This window comes from Catharus ustulatus, chromosome 1, assembly GCF_009819885.2.
Source record: "Catharus ustulatus isolate bCatUst1 chromosome 1, bCatUst1.pri.v2, whole genome shotgun sequence".
Classification (NCBI taxonomy): Eukaryota; Metazoa; Chordata; class Aves; order Passeriformes; family Turdidae; genus Catharus; species Catharus ustulatus.
The window spans coordinates 18,893,926-18,914,083 of record NC_046221.1 but is presented as its reverse complement, the minus strand read 5'-3'; the positions used below and the strand labels follow the sequence as shown (position 1 = coordinate 18,914,083).

The window sequence follows — 20,158 nt, the reverse complement described above, 5'->3', positions numbered from 1 at the left end:
TCATGACCATCCAGATGTTAAATCTCTTATTACCCGGGACACCTGCCACCTCTTTCAGATGGGACAATTGATACTTCAGAGATATATAGGGGAAAAAAATCAGCTTAAAAATCTCTTAGATGCACAGGCAAAAGCAAATTTTTCTATCACACGAATGAGAGGGTACTTTTCACACTGCAGGGAAGGTAGACATTAAAGAAGCACAGAACTATGACAGACCTAGAGGGAAAACCCTGTAAAGTCAGGTACAGTGATCCTACTGGTGCTAAACACAGAGACAGAACCCTTTTGCAGAAGATGAAGAGCAATTCCCCATCCTCACAGCAGCAGCCACCAGCTCAGCTGAGCCCTCCAGCAGCACCCCCAGCCCAGCTCTGCAGGGCACACATGTGCCATTGAAGCCTTCACCATTCGCTGTGTCCTGGGAATCTTCTGTGGGCAACAACCTACCCTCCTTCTCTAGGATAGCATTTTGTCTAGGATTGCAGCAGATAGTCACAGAAGTACAAACCTCTTGGGTTCTAATGATATTTTGAGAAAATAATAGAGATATTTTTTAAAAATAATTCTTCCTTTGTAAAGAAAGAAAATTTATATTTGAACACCCAGTTGTTCTCTTCCCGCATGCTCTCCATCTAGTTATGTCACGAAAAATTGCCAAGACCTGTGGAACTACAGGAAAAAATACTGTGGAGACAGCCTATGAGTAGCTGAGGTCATATGAAGCAATAAGAAATTTCTTGAATCTTTGAGGCTAATTTGAGTTGTAATCACATTTTTTCTTACAAGGGAAAGCCAGATACAGAAGGATTTTAATGCCTTCGCGGCTTTGTCAAAGTAGTAGGTTTTTACAGATCTACAGTTTTGAGGATCTTCCAGAACCACACATAATAACTTGCCAAATTTAAAGTTTTCCTCTTGTAACCAAAATACTACCTGCTGCACTGAATTTTCTTCCAATCTAAACTTTTTTCATATGAGCCATAACTCTCTCAAGCACTGTTTGACACAAGTCAAAAAACAATAATGACCCATTCTTTTATTTCCATGTAACTCAGAATTTGTTGCTTTATACAATGACTTCCCTTTTAGACACTATAAGAGCTTCTAAAATGGTCTTTCAGTTTTACCACATTGGGGAAGCTTCAAATACTGAGGCATTGAGCCAAATCATTCTCCATTTTTCCAAGTAACCTCACTTGCAACGTACAAGACCACTTGAAATAAACATTTCAAATCAGATGAATCTTTGTTTTGGCACTGCTTGTAACAGTTCACTTTTCCCAAAAGTTGTTAATGTAACTGATCTCTAGCCACTGTGTAGGTTGAATTTGATACTAACACTGCAAATTAGCATTTTAAGGACAACATTCTTGCAAGAACTACAAAACATGTTATGAATTTAACTGAATTTGCTCAGAACCACCAGTTGCAGCCAGCACCAATACAGTTTTCTTATGCTTATGGACTTTGAAGCTATGTGTGATTCTGAACTTCGCCACAGCAACAAATATCTCCAAAACAACCGTAAGTTCATGAGGCAGTTTAAGATGTGGACTGCCAAAAAGGCAAATTTGACCTAAATCATCAGATGTAGAACTTTTTCCAGTTAAAGTCCCCAAACAGTTAGTTTAAAGCAGCAAAAGAACTGGTCCTTTTTTAGGACACAAGAGGAAGAACTTTGCAATTAGGCTTGAGAAAATGCTGGAGATTTCACACTGTGCTTGGTTTTTGTCAGTTAAAATCCATGAGAGAATCTTTAGCTCTATCCTATGCAGGACAGGAGTTTGACTCAAATGCCCACAGTAACAATTACTTTGACATCTTATTTTGTTACTGATGATGCAAAATGAATTTTTTGGCAGTCAGAAATTTGAATTCTGCAATGAAATTCAAACCCAGCTCACCATGAGCTTTGTGAGATATTACATAAATTTACTCCACTCTATAAAAAGTTGCAGCATCACTGGCTTAACCCCTTCACAAACCATCTATCTGGACCAAAATTGCTGTCCCACTGCCTTCTGTAAAAAAAACTTTTCCTTAAAGTGAGAAGAATGTTCTGGTCATGCATTATGAGATGAAAATCCATTTTGTTGTAAGAGGCATTTTACTGCCCAATCCTGTAAAAATGGCAGGGGCCACTGTAGGGGTGCACAGAATAAAATTGTACAATGAGAGTGTTGTGAAAACAACTACCTTTTCTTGCCTCCAAGTATCAACAGAATCACTCTGGTGTGTCTGGGATTAGACAGGTGTTTTGAAGACTTCACTCTCAGATTGAGGGATCTACATGACCTATATATTATCTAAACCCCATCTCAGATATTCATAACCTCTCTTGGACCTCGATCTAGGTCTTTATACTTCAATAAGCAACTGGGAAACCTATTGATTACATAAATATATGCAAACTGCTAAGGGTGAATGTTTCAGAATATCCACAACTGGATTGCACTGGAACTGAGTTAATACAGACACAATACACAAAATGATATGTAAAACAGTCTTAGGAAAACAGTTAATCTCCATAAGCAGAAGACCTAATAAATTCATGAGCTTTTACATATGGACCATTTCTCATACAGATGTTTTCTTGTTGGCAAAGTCATGAGCTTGCATTTGTCAAAAATAAGAAATCTATTTTACAATGGCATATAAAATGTAATGAGTATGAACTCACACAGTCAGACTTTACAGGCTGAAACTGCTGCTTGGGCATACAAGAGATATCACAAAATAAGCACCCACCCCCCCAAACCTTATGCTTTCAGGTTTCATGGCAATTCAGAATGTCTACCACCTGGCTTTTGTTTTGCTGTCTACCTCAGTTTCTTCTATACAAGCAGCAAATCCCAATCAGTCTGTTTTTGCAACACAAATGCATGAGATTAGTGGCTGCAGGAGCAAACAGAATCAGTTTAAATCCTGTAAGACAAGTGAATGATATTACTTCACAAGTATGAAATCTGAGATCTCTTTGCCTTTAATTTAAAAAACCTGTACCTAATAATCACATTAAAGTCTGTTTGGCATGCCAGACAGCTTTTACTTCCTCTATTATTTTTACAATTTGAACGTCCTTTGTAGTTACTGAAATTAATTTATGCCTTTCAGCAAATATTTTTTTTAAACTTTTTATCTATAAAGATTGGTATTGTGAAGTACAATATACTTCTATAATTTCACATCTAAGTGCATTTTCTCAATTTTTTGAATTCAGCAAAAGCTGACAATCATTATTATCAATCTTCATAAGGCTTAGCATTTGTCAAATCAAATAATATAATTTTGCAGAAATAGTAGTATTGCAACTCCACTCCATTCATTATTTATACTGTGTTGTAGAGTGTTCACAGTGCTTAGGAAATTCAAACGTAACTTTTACATTTTGTTTTAAAAGGTCAATTATTTCCTTAAGTATTGGCAGACAGGAATGAGAACTAACCCTGGAGCAACAAATTCAGCAAGGAAAATGGGTCAAAGAACAGATGTTTGGAGGATGACAGAGAGCAGTGGAACAGGTAACCAGGTCAGCAGGCAGGAATCCTGATTAGAGTAAACTGAACTCCATTTCCCTTTCATAATCAAAATACTTGAAAACCTAATTTACAATAACAACCAATTGCAACAAAAATTACTTAAAAAGCTGCAGAAGCTTTCAGTTATGAAAGCAATAAGATTTCATTATACTAAGCCAGCTGAAAACCATCTTTATAGGGAAAGATTGCTAAATTCCCTATATGCATATACTGAAGTGACAATTAGCAATTTAAGTAATTTAAATAATTAAACATACTGATAAACGAGCACAGCTTAACCTCATCTATTTTAGGTCGATTATTCATTGGCTGTTAAAAGATGTCTTCCTGAAGAGAGACAAGATAAACATGTCCTCCATTTACATGACAGAAGTTAAAGTAGTAACCCTTAGAGTGTCTGCATCATGGCTGCAAGCCTACCCTGGCTCAGGTGAAAAGCACAGGAATATGCTGCAAAGACATTTATGCTGCTATCACATGAGGCAGCATAAATAGAAACAGTAGAGCTGAATGAGCTCAGGGGCACTGCAGCATGGATGTAGCTGTTCATTGCTGGATTTTGGCTGGCACTTTCCCAGCAGCCTGCATCACACTGGGTGGAAGTCCTTGTTTGGACAGGGAATCTGGTCGACATATCCACCCAATGGGCCTTACAGTGATCCTTATTTGGGCTGTGCTTTGGGAAATAACAATTAACAAACTCAATGTCTACAAAACACCAACCTAAATAGTAGCAGACAAGAAAAAAGCTGAAGGAACGCTATTAGGAATTACTGAATTTAAGAAGTCAAGCTAAGGTATATGCAGTGATTACTGACCAACTATGGTGACTATCTGGCTTTAATTTTACATTTTTAAAAGTGAATTCACACATGCTTCCAATTGTAGGGAAGGGTTTGTTTCCTCCCCTTTTCCTCCCAGATAGCTTGCACTAGTGTAATCACAGACCATATGAAGAGAAGGACCTAACCTCAGGCAGAACAACTATATTGATGTTTTTTCTTGCAGATGTTTGTGTAACCTGTTCTTAAAGGCCCACAGATACAGAGACTCCACAGCAGCTTATTCCACTGTTTTATCATCTCCATTACAATTCTTTGTCCTTCAGTGTCTAACTCTGCAGCCTCTGATTAAATTTGAGGCAATAACTTCATACCCTGTAAAACTAATACAGGGGACAAGACCCTTCCTCATTATGGTTTTCTTTTTATGTAGTTGAATACTTTCTCAGTTCAGTTTTTTCCTTTTCTTTTTTTTTTTTTTAATTTCTTTTTAGCTCAACAGCATGAATCCCTTCACAATCTTCCCTTGTAGATAACATTTTAGGAACCTATTATCCTCATCTGGACTCTTTCTATTAAACCACATGTTCAAGTGCAATACTGAAAACTAGAAACAAACTAAGGATGTAGTAAGTTAAAATAACACCATGAAGCTGAAAAGTTAAAAAAAGTCAAGAACACTCTCCTGAAGTCACTGATTCACACTGCTTAAAAATTGCAAGTGGAAACAGTTGGATGTAGTAGGAATTTAATTCTTTAAAAAAAGAATAAATTTAAGACAAAACAATTTCTTTGGGGTGGTTAGAGGGAGTGAATTTCATTGATGCTCTTCTGATATATTTGAACAGTTTCAGTTTATTCTATAAAGAGTTTTGGGATTTTTTTCTTTTTTTTTTTTTCCTGAGGAAGAAAGCTTTGAGACAGAAGCAACAATGGAGACAGCATTTTGGACTGGATTACTCCGAGCTATTTTTATTAATACCTATTTAGCTAATCTACTATTAAATAATGTTTGAATGTGTAAATTCCCTTGGAAACAAGCACATTGTACCTTATCAATTCTTTCTGTCATAATTCTCTAACTGTGAAAGGAAAACCAAGCCTTACTGCTCTTGATGCTTTGCAGGAGAAGAAAGAAGCAGACACTAATCTCAAGTTTTTAAAAAGTATTTCTTATAATAGAAAATATTAGAAAACCAAATTAAAATTTCTCCTTGAATGTTTTTCTTAAGACCCAATGCATTTGCTAGATAATACATATTCAAACCCTCTCTGGCTTGACTCCTGTTAAGCCAGCTGTAAGCAAGGCATTCCCTACCTCTGTTACACAAGCTGTTTCAAAGCAGCACCTTGTACAACAGAACTTATCTCCTCACCCTGCTCTCAGCAGAAACAGGGAACAGCTGTTTGGGCAGCAAATGCTGCCTTGCACATGCAAACACCTTTTTTACTGCACACAAAGTTTTAACAATCCAGAAGTTTCTCCTGCAGCTTTAACATAACATTTCTTATCTAATTATGGTGATGCCCAAACAAAGTAAGAATCCTTGCTGTAAATTGAGATTCTATATTATCTTTAAGAAATATACAGGATAAGTTGCACATCTTATTGAATATTGAAATCTTACTGAATGGATAAATCTGAAGTACTTTCCAGTTTCACCATTTCTACTGATGCAGTAACAATCTGAGACCCAAAGAAGTTCCCATGAAGCTTTTGTTTAAAACATTCATTTTGTGAAACATTAGTTTTTGTTTCCTCGTCATATCTAACTGCTGCAATTCTATGTAACATAATGATAAAAGTAGCAGAAACTTTAATAAATCAGTTTGTGTCAAGAAACCTGACCCAGCATTAGCAGCAGTTGAAAATTTTTAGAGAACTAAAAATTTGTGTGGAGAACAATTACATTAATAATACAGTTGGAGGTTACTAGAAGTAAAAGGATTACACTCAGATCTTTCTCCACACATAAAAATCCTGGGAATTCCTTTTTTCATACAAGAAAATGACATCTCTTAGGACAATCACATTTCTTTCATTTCTCTTTCCTACTCAAACAAACAAAACAGCAAGTTGCTGAGGACCTCTCATCTAATGGAAGAAACAAGTTAGCTTTGTTTTTTTCTTCCCAGCACTGGATGTGTGCAAGTATGATGGCCAAATATATTATGCAAAGGATTCTTAATATACCCAAGTCAAGGAACAAAGCAGACAGTGGGTGCAAAAGGCAATCTGAAGATAGTGTTAGTTTTCTGATGGATATATGAAGAACCATTACACATGTCTGTACTATCTGTATCAAGATAATAAAATTTTCCGAAGCTATCTCAAAAGCTCTTTGCAATGAACTCTGTATACTACCAACATATTTGAAATATTTTTGCTGTTAATATCAGTAAAATGTAGCATCTTTTTAATAAAATCACTCCAGTTCAGTAGTATGAATCGGTCAAGAAATATAATAATACTGAACACAATAAACCTTAAAAACCCTAATTTCATTTGATTAGCAGGTTAGTAACTTCTTGTTTACACACACTATTTTGCAAATAATGTATTGTTCTAAAATTAGTATAGTGCAAAAAACTTATTTTTTTAGTATATTTATCAGAACAGTATAGGTGCATTAAAACTTTAAAAGCAAGTTCTAAAAATATCTTTTTGTGATTATATCAACAACAACAAAATATTTAAGAAGTACACAAATTTCCCAGAGGGCTTTAATATTTCACTGTAGTCAGCGGTTTTGTTTCCCATTATTTAAGATACTTCCTGAAATATGATAAATAAAAACCATCTAATCTCAAAATGTACATGAACAGATTCAAACATTTCTCATTAACCCCTACAGAGCCTATAAAATAGGGTCAGCTGAAAGGGCTTTCAAATGGTCCTCAGCAGACACTACATCATGTTTTAGTGATCTATAGCTTGAAAAGGAAAAGTCTTTTACAGCCTAGCCCCTAAGGGTTTTAAGATCATAACACTTAAAAAACGTAAGTACAAGCTTGCTTTGGTATCTGGTACATACTATAAAATGTGAATTTAGAAGGACATTAATTATTTTACATAATATATTTTTAAAGCATGCTATAATACTGAAAAAGGCACTGAGATAGTATCATACACATTACTTGTTTTAAAATTTGTCAAGATATTTCTGCTTAATTAATGGAAACCACCTGTCTAAACACCATTAGCTCATATGCATTTTTTAAGGACTGACTTGAAACAGAGATGTAAACTTTAACCAAGTCACACAAACATTCACTTGCAGTGAAAGGAGGTTGCTACAAAACCTGCAGCACATTGTTTTTCTGTTGTTGGGTTACAGTAGCTGAAGTTTGCAAGCACCAGCATCCCCCATCCAGCTGATCAGTTACAGCTGTTAATTGTGGCGGGAGAGACTGGCTGACATCTGCTTCTTGCATAGTTAGTTAATGGTTCACTTCCAGGTCCTAAAAGGATTGTAGCTTCTCTCAAAAGACAATGTCAGTCCCCATATATGTCTGCCTTCTACACTGCCTGTCTTGTTCTGGTTTGTCATCCTCTACACAATGCAAATCTGAGTGAACTCACATCTGCCACTGATCGACCCAATTCGTGAGCAATCTTTTCCCATCGACCGGGGGTCCCCCCTGGGAACTTAACCATACTTCTTGTCAGCTGGCTCAGGTCCTCCTCTGTCCATTCAGGTGCCTGTAAAACATTTGTAAAACATTCATTACACTGGAATACTGGACATTTATTTGCAAGGTAATATATGGACAAAAAAAAAATCTTTAAACAAATTAATCTAATAATGTAAAAAAATAAATCTGAGTATCTTCTCTGTGTCTTGTTGCTGAAAATGGATAAAAAACAACAGACCAATAGTAAAATACGAGAAATCCTGAACATGCAAAAATTGCATTTTATCTATTATGTAGACAAACACATTTAATTTCTATTAACTTTAATACAACATACATAACATAACACTATAAAATATAATAAAGATAATATTCAACAGAATTTTTTATTAGTTTATGGGGTTATGCAAAAATTAGATGGGCCCAACTCCCAATTTAATCTGACTACTGTTGTAAAACACAACAATTCACAAATCCACGAGCAACAAAAGGAGAGCAAAGGAGAATCTCCATCCTCTTCCAGATGCAGGCAGACACAATGACACAGGATGAGGAAAAGGCTGAGGTATTTTATATCTCCCCTTTGCCTCAGTTTTTAATGGAAAGATCCATTGGTCTCCATGTACCCAGTTCCTGACCTGAAAGACCAAGCACAATGAAGCCCCCATAATCCAAGCAAAAATGGTCAGTGACCTGACACACACAAGTACATGGGGCTGGATGGGATCCATCCAAGGGAACTGAGGGAGCTGAAAGAAGTCCTCACTGAGCCCCTTTCAAACATTCACCAAGATAACCAGCTGACTGGGGAGGTCCCAGCTCACAAGAGGTTTCCAAATGCAATACCTATCTAGAAGAAGGATTAGAAGGAAGATCCAGGGAACTACAGGCCAGTCAGTCTGACCTTGGTGCCGGGGAAGGTCAGGGAGCAGACCCTCTTGAGAGCCATCACATGTCCAGGACAACCAGGGAATCAGGCCCAGCTAGCACAGGTTTGTGAAAGGCAGGTCCTGCTTGACTGACCTGATCTCCTTTCCTATGATAAGATGAGGGGATGAGTGAAAGGCTCTGGATGTGCCCACCTGGACTTTAATAAAGCTTTGGGCATCATTTCCCACGGCATCTCCTGCAGAAGCTGGCTGCTCATGGCTTGGCTCTGTTGGATGTACACAGAACTGTTGGGATGGCCAGAGCAGAGGGTGTTGGTGAATGGAATTCCAGACAGTGCTGTTCCCAGGGCTCAGTGCTGGGACCAGCTCTGTTTAATATCTTTATCAGTGATCCCTGTGAGGGGATTGAGGACACCCTCAGTGAGTCTGCAGACACACTGAGCTGGGTGGGAGTGTTGATCTGCTGGAGGGCAGCAAGGCTCTGCAGGGGGATCTGGACAGGCTGCATTGATGGGGAGAGGCCAGAGGTCTGAGGTTCAACAAGGCCAAGTGCTTGTGCCTGCTCCTGCCCCTGGGTCACAACAACCCCTGCAGGGCCACAGGCTGGGGCACAGTGCCCGGAAAGATGCAAGTTGGGAAAGGTCCTGGGGGTGCTGGTCAACAGCACCTGAACATGAGCCAGTGAGTGCCCAGGTGGCCAAGAGGCCAATGGCATCCTGGCCTGGATCAGCAACAGCGTGGCCAGCAGGACCAGGGCAGTGACCAACCCCTGTGCTCAGCACTGGTGAGGCCACACCTTGAATCCTGTGCTCAGTTCTGGGCCCCTCGATTCCAAAAGGACATTGAGGTGCTGGAGAGAGTGCAGAGAAGGGCAATGGAGCTGGGGAAGGGTCTGGAGCACAAACCTGATGAGGAGCAGCTGAGGGAGCTGGGGGTGTTTAGCCTGAAGAAAAGCAGGTCAGAGGAAACCTTATTGCCCTCTACAATTGCCTGAGATAGAAAGGTTTGGCGAGGTGCACACTGGCCTCTTTCCTAAGTAACTAGATCTGAGACAAGAGGAAATGGCCTCAAGTTATGCCAGGCGAGCTTTAGATCTTCACCAAAAGGGGTTTTGAGCATTGTAACAGGCTGCCCAGGGAAGTGGTGTAATGGCCAGACCTGGAGGTATTTAAAAGACCATGTGGATGTGACACTTGGTGGGCTTCATAGTGCTGGATCAATGGTTAGAGTCAATGATATGAATGGCCTTTTCCAACTTAGATGATTTCTTGATTAAATCACAGTTTAAGACACAAAGTTTTAAACATTTACTTAATTGCCTAATATTTTTTCAGCAAAGACACAGAAAATATCTCCACTTTGACATATTAAAAAAGCCTCTGAATGAAACAGAACAGTCATCTTAGCTTTTTGTCACTGTCACTATGTTTTAGCATTCTAGAATGAGCTAGGAATGAAATCTGTTGACTCTAATATTCCATCAAGACAATTAAACAACACCCTTCCCCCCTCCCTAAAATGCAGTTATGCCACAAAACCAGACCGGATGCTTCCACTACCCAATAACCAACAGATATAAAAATGTTTTGCTCTAACTACATGCCAAGCTGTTAACAATGACTGTCTTCATAACGGCCAAATAAAAGTGAACAAAGCAAGGAACACACAATTAGAGCAGTTTAAGGCATGAAATCGCAGTTGCCTCAGAAGGCAAAATGCAGTAACCATCTTTGACATTTGCAGAATCTTTGGCAATGACTGCAGAGCCAAATCTTTGTTATCACCAGCAGTTTGCCATTTTATTTATTTTTAAGGAATTCTTTATGACATACCTCTTCTAATCACCATTTCCGATAATGAACAGGCACATATCAAGCGGTTTGCATTACAGAGCCATCAGCACAGAACAACAGTCAGAGGTGAGTGACCCCAGGGACCATCTCCACAACTACAGCAAAGCTTCTCCCTGACACTAATCCTGCCTGTCATTCTCCCACTGTGCTCTAACCACACTGACATCCGCCCGCCGCACTGCAAGCTTAACGGGGCCCTTCCTGACTTTTTACTGTCTCCCCCAATCAATGGTTCAAGCGTGCTCTTTTCACCATGTCCAAATGGCAGCTTCACTCATAATCAAAGTGCATTGCTCCCGTTAAAGGGCTTCCCGAAAGGCTTCACCATTTGCATTCATTTGCAAAGCAAACTACTTTTATTCACTTTGTTCTGCTATCAAGAGTGTTCCCTGAAGCAGATAAATTGGCATAAATACAACCTGCCACTTAAAAGACAGTAAATAATAGCCAATAGTAGCAAGGATTTTATCAATCGTCCTGGTTTGGATCCATGTAGTTCTTTATTCAATGCTGAAAGCCTCAAACATTCATAGTTTTTAATACAAGAATAAAATGAATTATCTCTGATGATTCAAACACAAGATGTTTAAATAATGTGTCTGTATGTGAGAGATCTCACACATACTTTGCTTGCATTATATAATTACACCCTGGCCTACAGAAGAAATTACATACGTAGAAAAATCTCCACATTGCAAAACAGCCTTATTACTTTTAATTTTTTGGCTTAACCAAGTTAATTTACTAAATACCTTTATTACATTATACTCCACATAGATAATTTATATGGAAATATTTCTCAGGGATTTTTGTAAAGAAAGATTTCCAGTGCCTAATGTTCTACTTATAAAAATTTTTACCACTGTAATAAAATAATTAATTCTTCTAAAAAGGTCTGGTAAAACGTCTTTTGTTTAAAAACCAGCCAAATTTCATATTTCAAAATTAGGGTTAGTATGCAGTTTACTGCATAGGTTTTGTTTGTTTGTGTTTGTTTTTTAAAAAAACAGATTCACAGCTACATTCACAGCTATTCTCTCTTGCCATATCCAAAGCATATCTAAGCAATTACACATGGAAATCAAGATGATCTTTCAGTGATGTACAGATGTTGGAAGCTTTCTCCTAAGTTTTTTTTTCAGACTTTTTTGTAAGCTTTGATTTGTGCTCACAGTTTTACTAATCACTTGTAAATATTACAGAACACCTGAGGTTATCTTCCTAAATAATGGACAAAACTACAATAATTCTGTAGATCTGAAGTTAATTACACAACTAATTCAGGGCACACAAATTCATTAGTTACATTAAAATATCAACTTCTTAGTCTTATTTCAAGCTGACAATAATTTCAGAATGTGAAGATCTAAAACATTTATAGACTTGGAAAATCTCTGAAAATCCACTCTCAACAGCAAAAGCTGTAAAGGAGCTTTTGTGAATTTGCAATTCCTCAGCAACAGTTAATTGTGTCTTTAGATGCAACAGCGCCTACTGTGATCCAAGTACTACAAGCAGCTACGAGGGTGGTCATGGTGTGAATGTATTCTCCCTGTTCTAATCTGCAGCCAACTGTAACTGCGAGAGTCAAATGAATGCATAAACATACTGCTTTGTCACCTAAAACCATGTGTGTCCAATATTACTGAAACACTGGGCCAAAATTCATCTCTACAGTAAAGCAGTGGAAGACACCACATGGTGAGGGGACAGCTGTTGTTACTACAGAAGCATTCAGATTTTGCATCCAAAAAGCCCCATTCTGGGATTAACTCCCCATACTGAATACAAAATTAAAAGTAGAGAATTATGGTCTGAAGTCTTTAAAATGAAAATAAGCTAAAAGTGTTGATACAAAAAAATTCATAGCATTCCCATAAATAATAATCCTTTAGCATGATTTATCGTACATAGCTGGCAATATTGAGGGATTAGTTCACTCAAACCACTATGTACCTTCTATAGAAAAGAAATATGAATGTGGTTTATTGTTCAGCATCACTCTTACATGTGCATCTGCACTTGGCAATTCCATCCCACCTCTTTCAGCATGACAGTTTTACACTATTAGGATTTTTTAAAAATATGAGCAACACTATTTTCAATTACATTAAAAGCAAGTTTTTAGACAACAAAGCATTTCTTGTCAAGATAAGTCTGACTCATTTAATCCTGTTAATAAGTATAAAACTATATGTGCTTTTATTGATAAAATGGGAAAGTGGCTGGTATTAGAGAGTTTTTAAGGAAACTTTCAGAGTAATTTACAGTACCTTGACATTGAAATAATTAGATTTTTCTAGATTAAATTTTTAGATCTAAAATTTAGATAATTTCTTCCTGTCATCAATATACTGTATATTCAATTAAAATCACTGTTGTATGGAAGTTTGCCTAACATTTCAATCTACTTAGAACTTTGTGCCACACTTAATTTAATTTTGGTGATTCACTGACATCTAGTCCATGATCTTGCAAATAAAACATGAGGCATCATCTATTTAAAAATACCTGTACAAATATTTTTAGACCAAGGGTCCTAGTAAAACTATGGACAATTTTACAAATCAGAAAACATTTAACCTACTAGATGGTGGTGTTTTGGTCCAGTAACTAAGGAACAGAATATGAAAGTTTTCCTGATTTATAATTTTTTTCTCATATTTTAATTTTTATTACAATATTTTTCTATATTGTTTCAATTTCTTGATTTACCTACAAGAAGTCTGAAGTCAGTCTTGTTTTATCTAGTCGAATACACATTTGGCATCGTGATCTAGCTGTTGCTGAATGCAGAGTCTTGCTTCAGTTCTAAAGATCTGTTGTGAAGCTCTGAAGATCAGCTAAAGGGTATTAATGACCTGAACTCATATTCAAAGCCACATGTTCATATATAATCCTTTGGTCCTTCAAAGCTCTTACTCACATCCAACTTTCACTAGTACTGTTTTTATTAGGTGAGCCAACAAAAAGACAGCTATGCTGTTTCAGACCAATGGTCAAAGCAGGTCAGTAAGCTCATCATTTGTGCTCAGGGAATGCAGCAGCAGAAAACTTTGTGATAACAAGAAAGATTATGTTTATCATTCATTCTTTTCAGTCCCACCCTGCTCTGAAAAAAGAGGGACCATATGCACATACAGGAGTTAGATGAAGGCAAGCATATAGGTTACCTATGCTTCTCCCAATATTGTCCCAACTCCAATTATTGTAATCTCAAGCAATTTCTCTAGCCTGATATATTTTATCTATTTAGATTTATTTATCTCAATCTGTTTTTAATTTTTTTCCAGTTTCCCGTGAAACTAAGTAAACTTTCTGGATTTGCAATATTGTTTATCGTTTATGAGGAGCTGCATGTATCTGCTACTCACTATACACGAATTAAGCTTACAGTAGTTTCACGAATACAAGCCGCACCATTTTGACTAAAATTTTGCTCCCACACCGGAAATGCGGCTTATACTCAGGAGCGGCTAATATGTGAATAATTTTCTGACATTTACAACCTCAGAAGTGCCAGCCAGGGTGCCGAGCCGAGCAGAGTAGCTGCCAGTAAAAGCCGGCATATCGCGATTGTTACAAATTGTTACTCTGTTGCACCACAGGTGGAGCCTGGCTCCCTGCAGGCAGCACGGGGGGCGGGGAGAGAGGAGGGAGAGCTCTCTCCTTCCCTCCTCTGCCACAGCCCGGGGAAGAGACGGGGGGGCCCCGTGCCGCCATGGCCGCGGCTCGGGGATGCGACGGGGGCCCCGTGCCGCCATGGTCGCAGCTCGGGGAAGAGGCAGGGGGCTCCGTCCCTGCCCGCCTCCACTGCCGTGGGAGCTGGGGGGGCTCCGTCCCTGCCTGCCACCACGGGGCAGCGCTGGGCCAGGGCGAGCGAGCCCAGAGGCGGCGGCCGGCCACAAGCGGCCCCGCCGAGCGGCAGCGCCGGGCTGGGCCACCTGGCCCTGTCGGCAGCCCCGAGCGGGCCGAGCCTGCACAGCCCGAGCCGAGCCAGTAAACCCCGCCCTGCCGCCATTCTGTTACTACTTGGCAACTTTGTTGCACGCGGGTCCTCGCTGAGAATGACAGAGCGGCTTATACTCAGGTGCGGCTTATTTATGGACAAAAACCAAAATGTTTGCCAACACCCAGAGATGTGGCTTATACTCAGTGCGGTTTGTATTCGTGAATTTACTGTGTTTTGTGTTTGAAGCTGGCTCCCACTAGCTTTGCTGACATCTGGCTCTTGGCTTTCAGAGTCACCTCCAAATAGTCTGCATCTACTGACTTCCATGTCACTTACAAATTTGTTCAAAATACCCCTCAAGATTATTCCTCTCTAAGTTGTCTCTTTCTGGCTAAAAAGTTCTGATCTACTCAGCTGTAAAGCCATGTTACACATAGTACTTCCCACGAAGCCTTTTTCTAAACCACCTGCAATTCCATTGTAACCAACCACTTTGAAATGAGGTACCAAGCTGCACAGAGCAGGATTAATTGTAAGTTATACAGTGGAACAATGGATTTTTCTGTTTTGCTCTCTATTATTTCTTAATAATTTCTGACAATTTGCATTGGTTTTTAAAATGATCCTGAGCTGATGTTTTCAATGAAGCCAGCACTGTTAACTCCTCAAGGATCAAGGTCAGCTCAGAGCTTATTATCTTGTGCATGAAGTTTGGACAGTCATCCACTGTATCAACCTTTACATCACTAAGTATTTATATACTGGGAAATTCTTCTGCTATTTTGTTGCCCAAGCAGTCAAACACCTAAGATCACTCCGCAGTTCTTCAGTGTTTGTTCTCATGTTCACTCTTCCACACAACACTCTCTCATCTCAAGAATCATCTTTTTACCATATTACCATCTTCACTATAGGAATACATTGAACAGCACAATTCCTAGTAGAAATTCAGCCAAACTGCACTGTTCTATTGAAAGAATATTGCTGTATTGAAAGCCATATTTATTTCTACCCTCCATTTTCCATCTTTTAATTCATTATTTGTCTGGGAAATAGGCTTTCTCTTTACCCCATGACTGTTTTCTTTCCTTAGAAACCTATGAACCTTTTTAAACCCTTCTGGAAAATAATCAGACATTATCAATCAGATGACCTTCTCCCTGCATGTTTATTTAACTTTCTATGAAGCACAAAGGGTTTAAGACAGGACTTCCCATTATAGAAGCAATGTTCAGGACTCCCTGCAGGTCATATTTACCTGATGCTCACGATTTCTTCTCTTTGTATCAGTTTTTTTTTAGTTTTCTCTAAAGAGCTGTTGGAAGTACAGGCCTGTAAAGGTCCCTGAATTCCACTGACAACTTAATAAATATGCAGAATGACACATTTGCCATTTCTGTCCCCAGGCACCCGTGAATATAAACAGTTACTTGAATTATTTAATCCTTAAATTTTCTTTGAACTCTGTGTTGCACATCCTCTGGTCCCAGTAACTTAAATAATTTAATCTTAAACAATATATTACAAAGATTTAAAGGAACATTAATTTTAGAATTTTTCAAAGTAACTACATGTAAACATGAAGATGTAAGTAACTGTCTTCTCTTATAAAGTTGTCAAAATAATAACCTAACCATAACCATTTTTTGTTTATACTATTCCTCAGACAGGAACGCCTTTGGCATTAAAAGCATTAAAATATTAAACAATATACATAAGTAGACAACAGCTCCTAGAGAAGAGTGAGAACCTAAGAAGAAAAGCATGAATTTCATCTGCCTCAGTATCAGGTCTTCTACCACATGCAGCAGCAAATATTTTAGGACAGAGATTCTTTCCTTGCTCACAGCTTGGATTAGTGATTTCCTAAGCATGAAGTTGAGTCCATTTTGGTTACAAAGCCAACGATGAAGTTGTCCACTCTCCTCATCCCATTTTTGTTCTAAATCAACATCATAAGTGAGATTTCTACACATTCAGTTTCTCACTTCTTACCATACCCTGATGCCTTTTCATTTCTCTGTCCTATATATTTCTGCTGTGCTCTACAGCTTCAGATATAATATAGGAGGGAGAAGGAGAACACATTAAAAAATAAAACCCACCAAAAACCCCACTACCAGGAAGTAATGTGATTTCTTTACTTTCTAAACCCAGTTTCTTTACTTTCTAAACCACAGCTGAAGAGAGTCCATAAGAAAAGATAGTATTCCTTGGAGAGATTTTTCTAGACCTTGCCTGTTTGAGAACGAGGATTTCACAGACATTTCAATTAGTGCTGCCCTGAATAACTCTGTTACCCCTTGCAAGTCACTGCACTACAGGCCATTTCCAGTACTGAACAGATCCTTGCAGATTGATATGAAACTCCTCTAGTGACATTTTGCAATAACAAAAATGTATCTGTTTCTTGTTCTTGACAAGCATTACTCTAAAGATTTTCCTTTCCATCTTAACATTACTTTGTGTCTGTAAGAAGTCTTGCTGACAGAACCTGTCAAAACCTTTATAAAATCCAAGTGCATTGTAAAGCTCTAATAGTAGGGCATAACTTTTCTTTAAATTCACACTGAATTCTTACTGTTATTTTAAAATTGGCATTCTTAATAGTACCATTCATTTCATAACTTAAAAAAATTACCCAGTATAGAATTCATGCTAACCAGTCTGTACTTCCCAGAATCCTCAAGCAAGCTCAAAAATTGGTATCCTATTTCTATCTTTCATTTCAAGGCTCATTTAAGTAATTGCTAAAATATTAACAGGAGTATTAAATGGATTTGATATTGGAGTTCTTTTCAGGTCAACGAATGGTGAAGACCATTGTTCCAAGCAATTTGTTATTTATCATCCTCAGATGAACACTTCAATCTAAAACATTCCCTTCTCACTTGTCTTCAATATATGATGTCAAAAGTCTCAAAACTTCTTGTAGTAAACATGGGTGAAAAGGACTTTTGGCCCTAGCATCTTCTAGAAACTGCTTTATATTTTGATCATCCAGTATTTAATCAAAATCCTTTCTCTATTTCTTGGGAAAACAAAAAGTAGTAATTTTTTGTTCTTGGGCTTACCTTATTCTGGATTTGCACAAGCCTTTCCCTTTTTGAAGCTCCTCACCACACTGACCCCCCCAAAGCAAATCTTCACTTTGTAGTATGAAACAAGAATAACTTAATTCCAGTAAAATGGTTGTATTTGTGATTCCTCCTCTGGCCACCATATTAATTATACACAATTTTGACAATTTTGTTTTACCTTCAAGCTATATATTAACCCATCCTAACTGCATGTCAACAGATGACCTGTAAGCATTGAAACAAACAGGCAAAATCAATCCCCCCATCGAAAAAAAACAAAACCAAAACTCAACTCCGAGAGTTTGAGCATATTACAAACCAAAATGCAAATATGTCCATAAACATATAATGTCAATACAAGACATCCCACATATTTTAGGGAAAACAAAACCAGTTGCCATCTATTCAGAAACAACAATGAAAATATTTATTTACAAGTACACCTCACTAATGCAGCTAATGCAGGTCCAAAAGTAATTACTATTCAGTTCTCTCATTCCTAAGATGTGCCTCTCTCTCTATATATATATATGCATAAATATATCCACATCTATCTTACTTAACCTCAGCAGGAAGCTGTAATGAATGAGAGATTCTCCCATCACCACCTTCAGCAGTATTTGGTGCTGCCTGGGTATTCCCAGATTTGGAATAAGACATACCTTAAGATTGAAGAATTTGTGTTCAAAAAGACAGGCAAAAAGCAGGGGAGAAGGAGGAGAATTAAATATAAATCAAGTTAAGAACCAGCTACAGGGAGCAGTAAGACATTTTGTAAATTTATGACTATATTCAGAAAGTTGCAGATACTTGAAAAACAGTATTAATCAGTCATCTTACAGAAAAGGTGGCAAACAGAGACTTGAAAATGAAGCACAAGATGTGCTGTATACTCACAAGATGAGTGCTATTATTCTACATTCAGTCCAACATCTCTGCCTTTCACTGTCTTCCTCCCAGACCAAGCAAACCTTTAATAACAAGTATTTTCTCCCATAAAGGTCCCTCTCCAAGTATCAGTAGACAACATTTCCAACTCTTCAGTAATTTCTAGATTTTCTTTATATCTATTTTTCACATTTTTAATATAAATCTCTAAATGACAAAAAAGCCAAACATTCAGAGTTGATTATTCCTACTTCAAGAATTCAGAGCCAAGAGGAGTTTTGAATACTGACTTTAAAAATGCTCCAGTTCTTAATCAATAATCTGTAGAGGAAGGCACAGCTAAGCAGAATTCTTAGGTTTTGCAGAACAAGAATACCTCAAAAACAACTTTATATTACTTTAATAAAAATACTTTCTTGTCAGTAGAACTAAAAATGCTCAAAAACAATGACTTGTTAATGCCTAGTCATTGATATGAAGTAATCTGGTTAAAGCTACATCACCTTGGAAAAACGGGATGTAGAAGAATGAAAACAGTATTTAGTTGCAAAAATCTTTAGCAATAGGACAGAAAAACTGACAACTTTTTAATCAGCTGTGGGCAGAATTTTGGTAGCCGAGGCAGCCTCTCTAAAAGGAGGTGAGGAGCTGCTCCGTGTTGGGCACTGCAGACCCACTGCAGGACACAGCTGAGCCTGTGAGCCAAGCTGGTGGCAACTCTGGAACCTCTGGTGGCACTATATTTAGGAATGGGCAAGTGCTGTCCAGCAGTGTGAGGGGAAGTGTGAGGAACAGCCCTGCAGGACCAAGGTCAGAGGAGGGCAGAGACTCCCTGGCAGCCTGTGGAATAGACCATGCTGGAGCAGAGCCCCGTGCTGCAGCCTGTGAAGGACTCACACTGGAGCAGGAAAAGGTGTGAGAAGGAAGGAGGGGCAGTGAGCAACTGTTCCAGACTGACCAAATGCTCCCTTACCTCAACCTTCCAGGTTACTGGGAGCAGGGAAGAGGAAGAAGAATTGGGAAAGAAGTGAAGTTGAGCCTTTGACTTCAAGGGGAATGGGAGAAAGGTGTTCTAGGTCTTGTCCTGATTTCTCACAATCCAATTCTATTTTACCTGGCAATAAATTAAATTTTTCCCAAGTCAAGTCTACTTTGTCTGTCTCACCAATGGATTACTTAATCTCCATACCTTTACCTCAATCCATGAGCCTTTTCATCTTATTTTCTCAGCCAGTTGTGTTGAGAATAAGGAGTGAAAGAGTGGCTGGGTAAGGACCTGGCAGCCAACCTCAGTACACCCACTGAAGAATTATGAAGTACCAAAATAAATGGTTTGTATCTAGGAGAAGTTCTGGGGAAGAAGTTTTTGGTGATATCTCCTTAAAACTACAGATTACCACCATCTACAATTGCTGCTGTTGGTTGCAACAGCACAAATACCAGATTTTAAGTAAAACCCTCCTAGCAATAAAATAGTCTGCAGATCTACCTCAACAAGAAATAAATATTAAAAAAATATTACTTATTGGTACAAC

General features: G+C 38.2%; 1 protein-coding gene across 1 annotated transcript in view; it reads right to left on the bottom strand.

Moving 5' to 3' along the window:
- Positions 1-20,158, bottom strand: part of DNAJC1 (DnaJ heat shock protein family (Hsp40) member C1) — a 110,536-nt gene that overhangs the window by 8,055 nt on the left and 82,323 nt on the right. Inside the window, exon 9 of the mRNA XM_033068521.2 lies at positions 7,908-8,027. Coding sequence (XP_032924412.1) covers positions 7,908-8,027 — 120 coding nt within the window. The remainder of the gene's footprint in view (positions 1-7,907; positions 8,028-20,158) is intronic.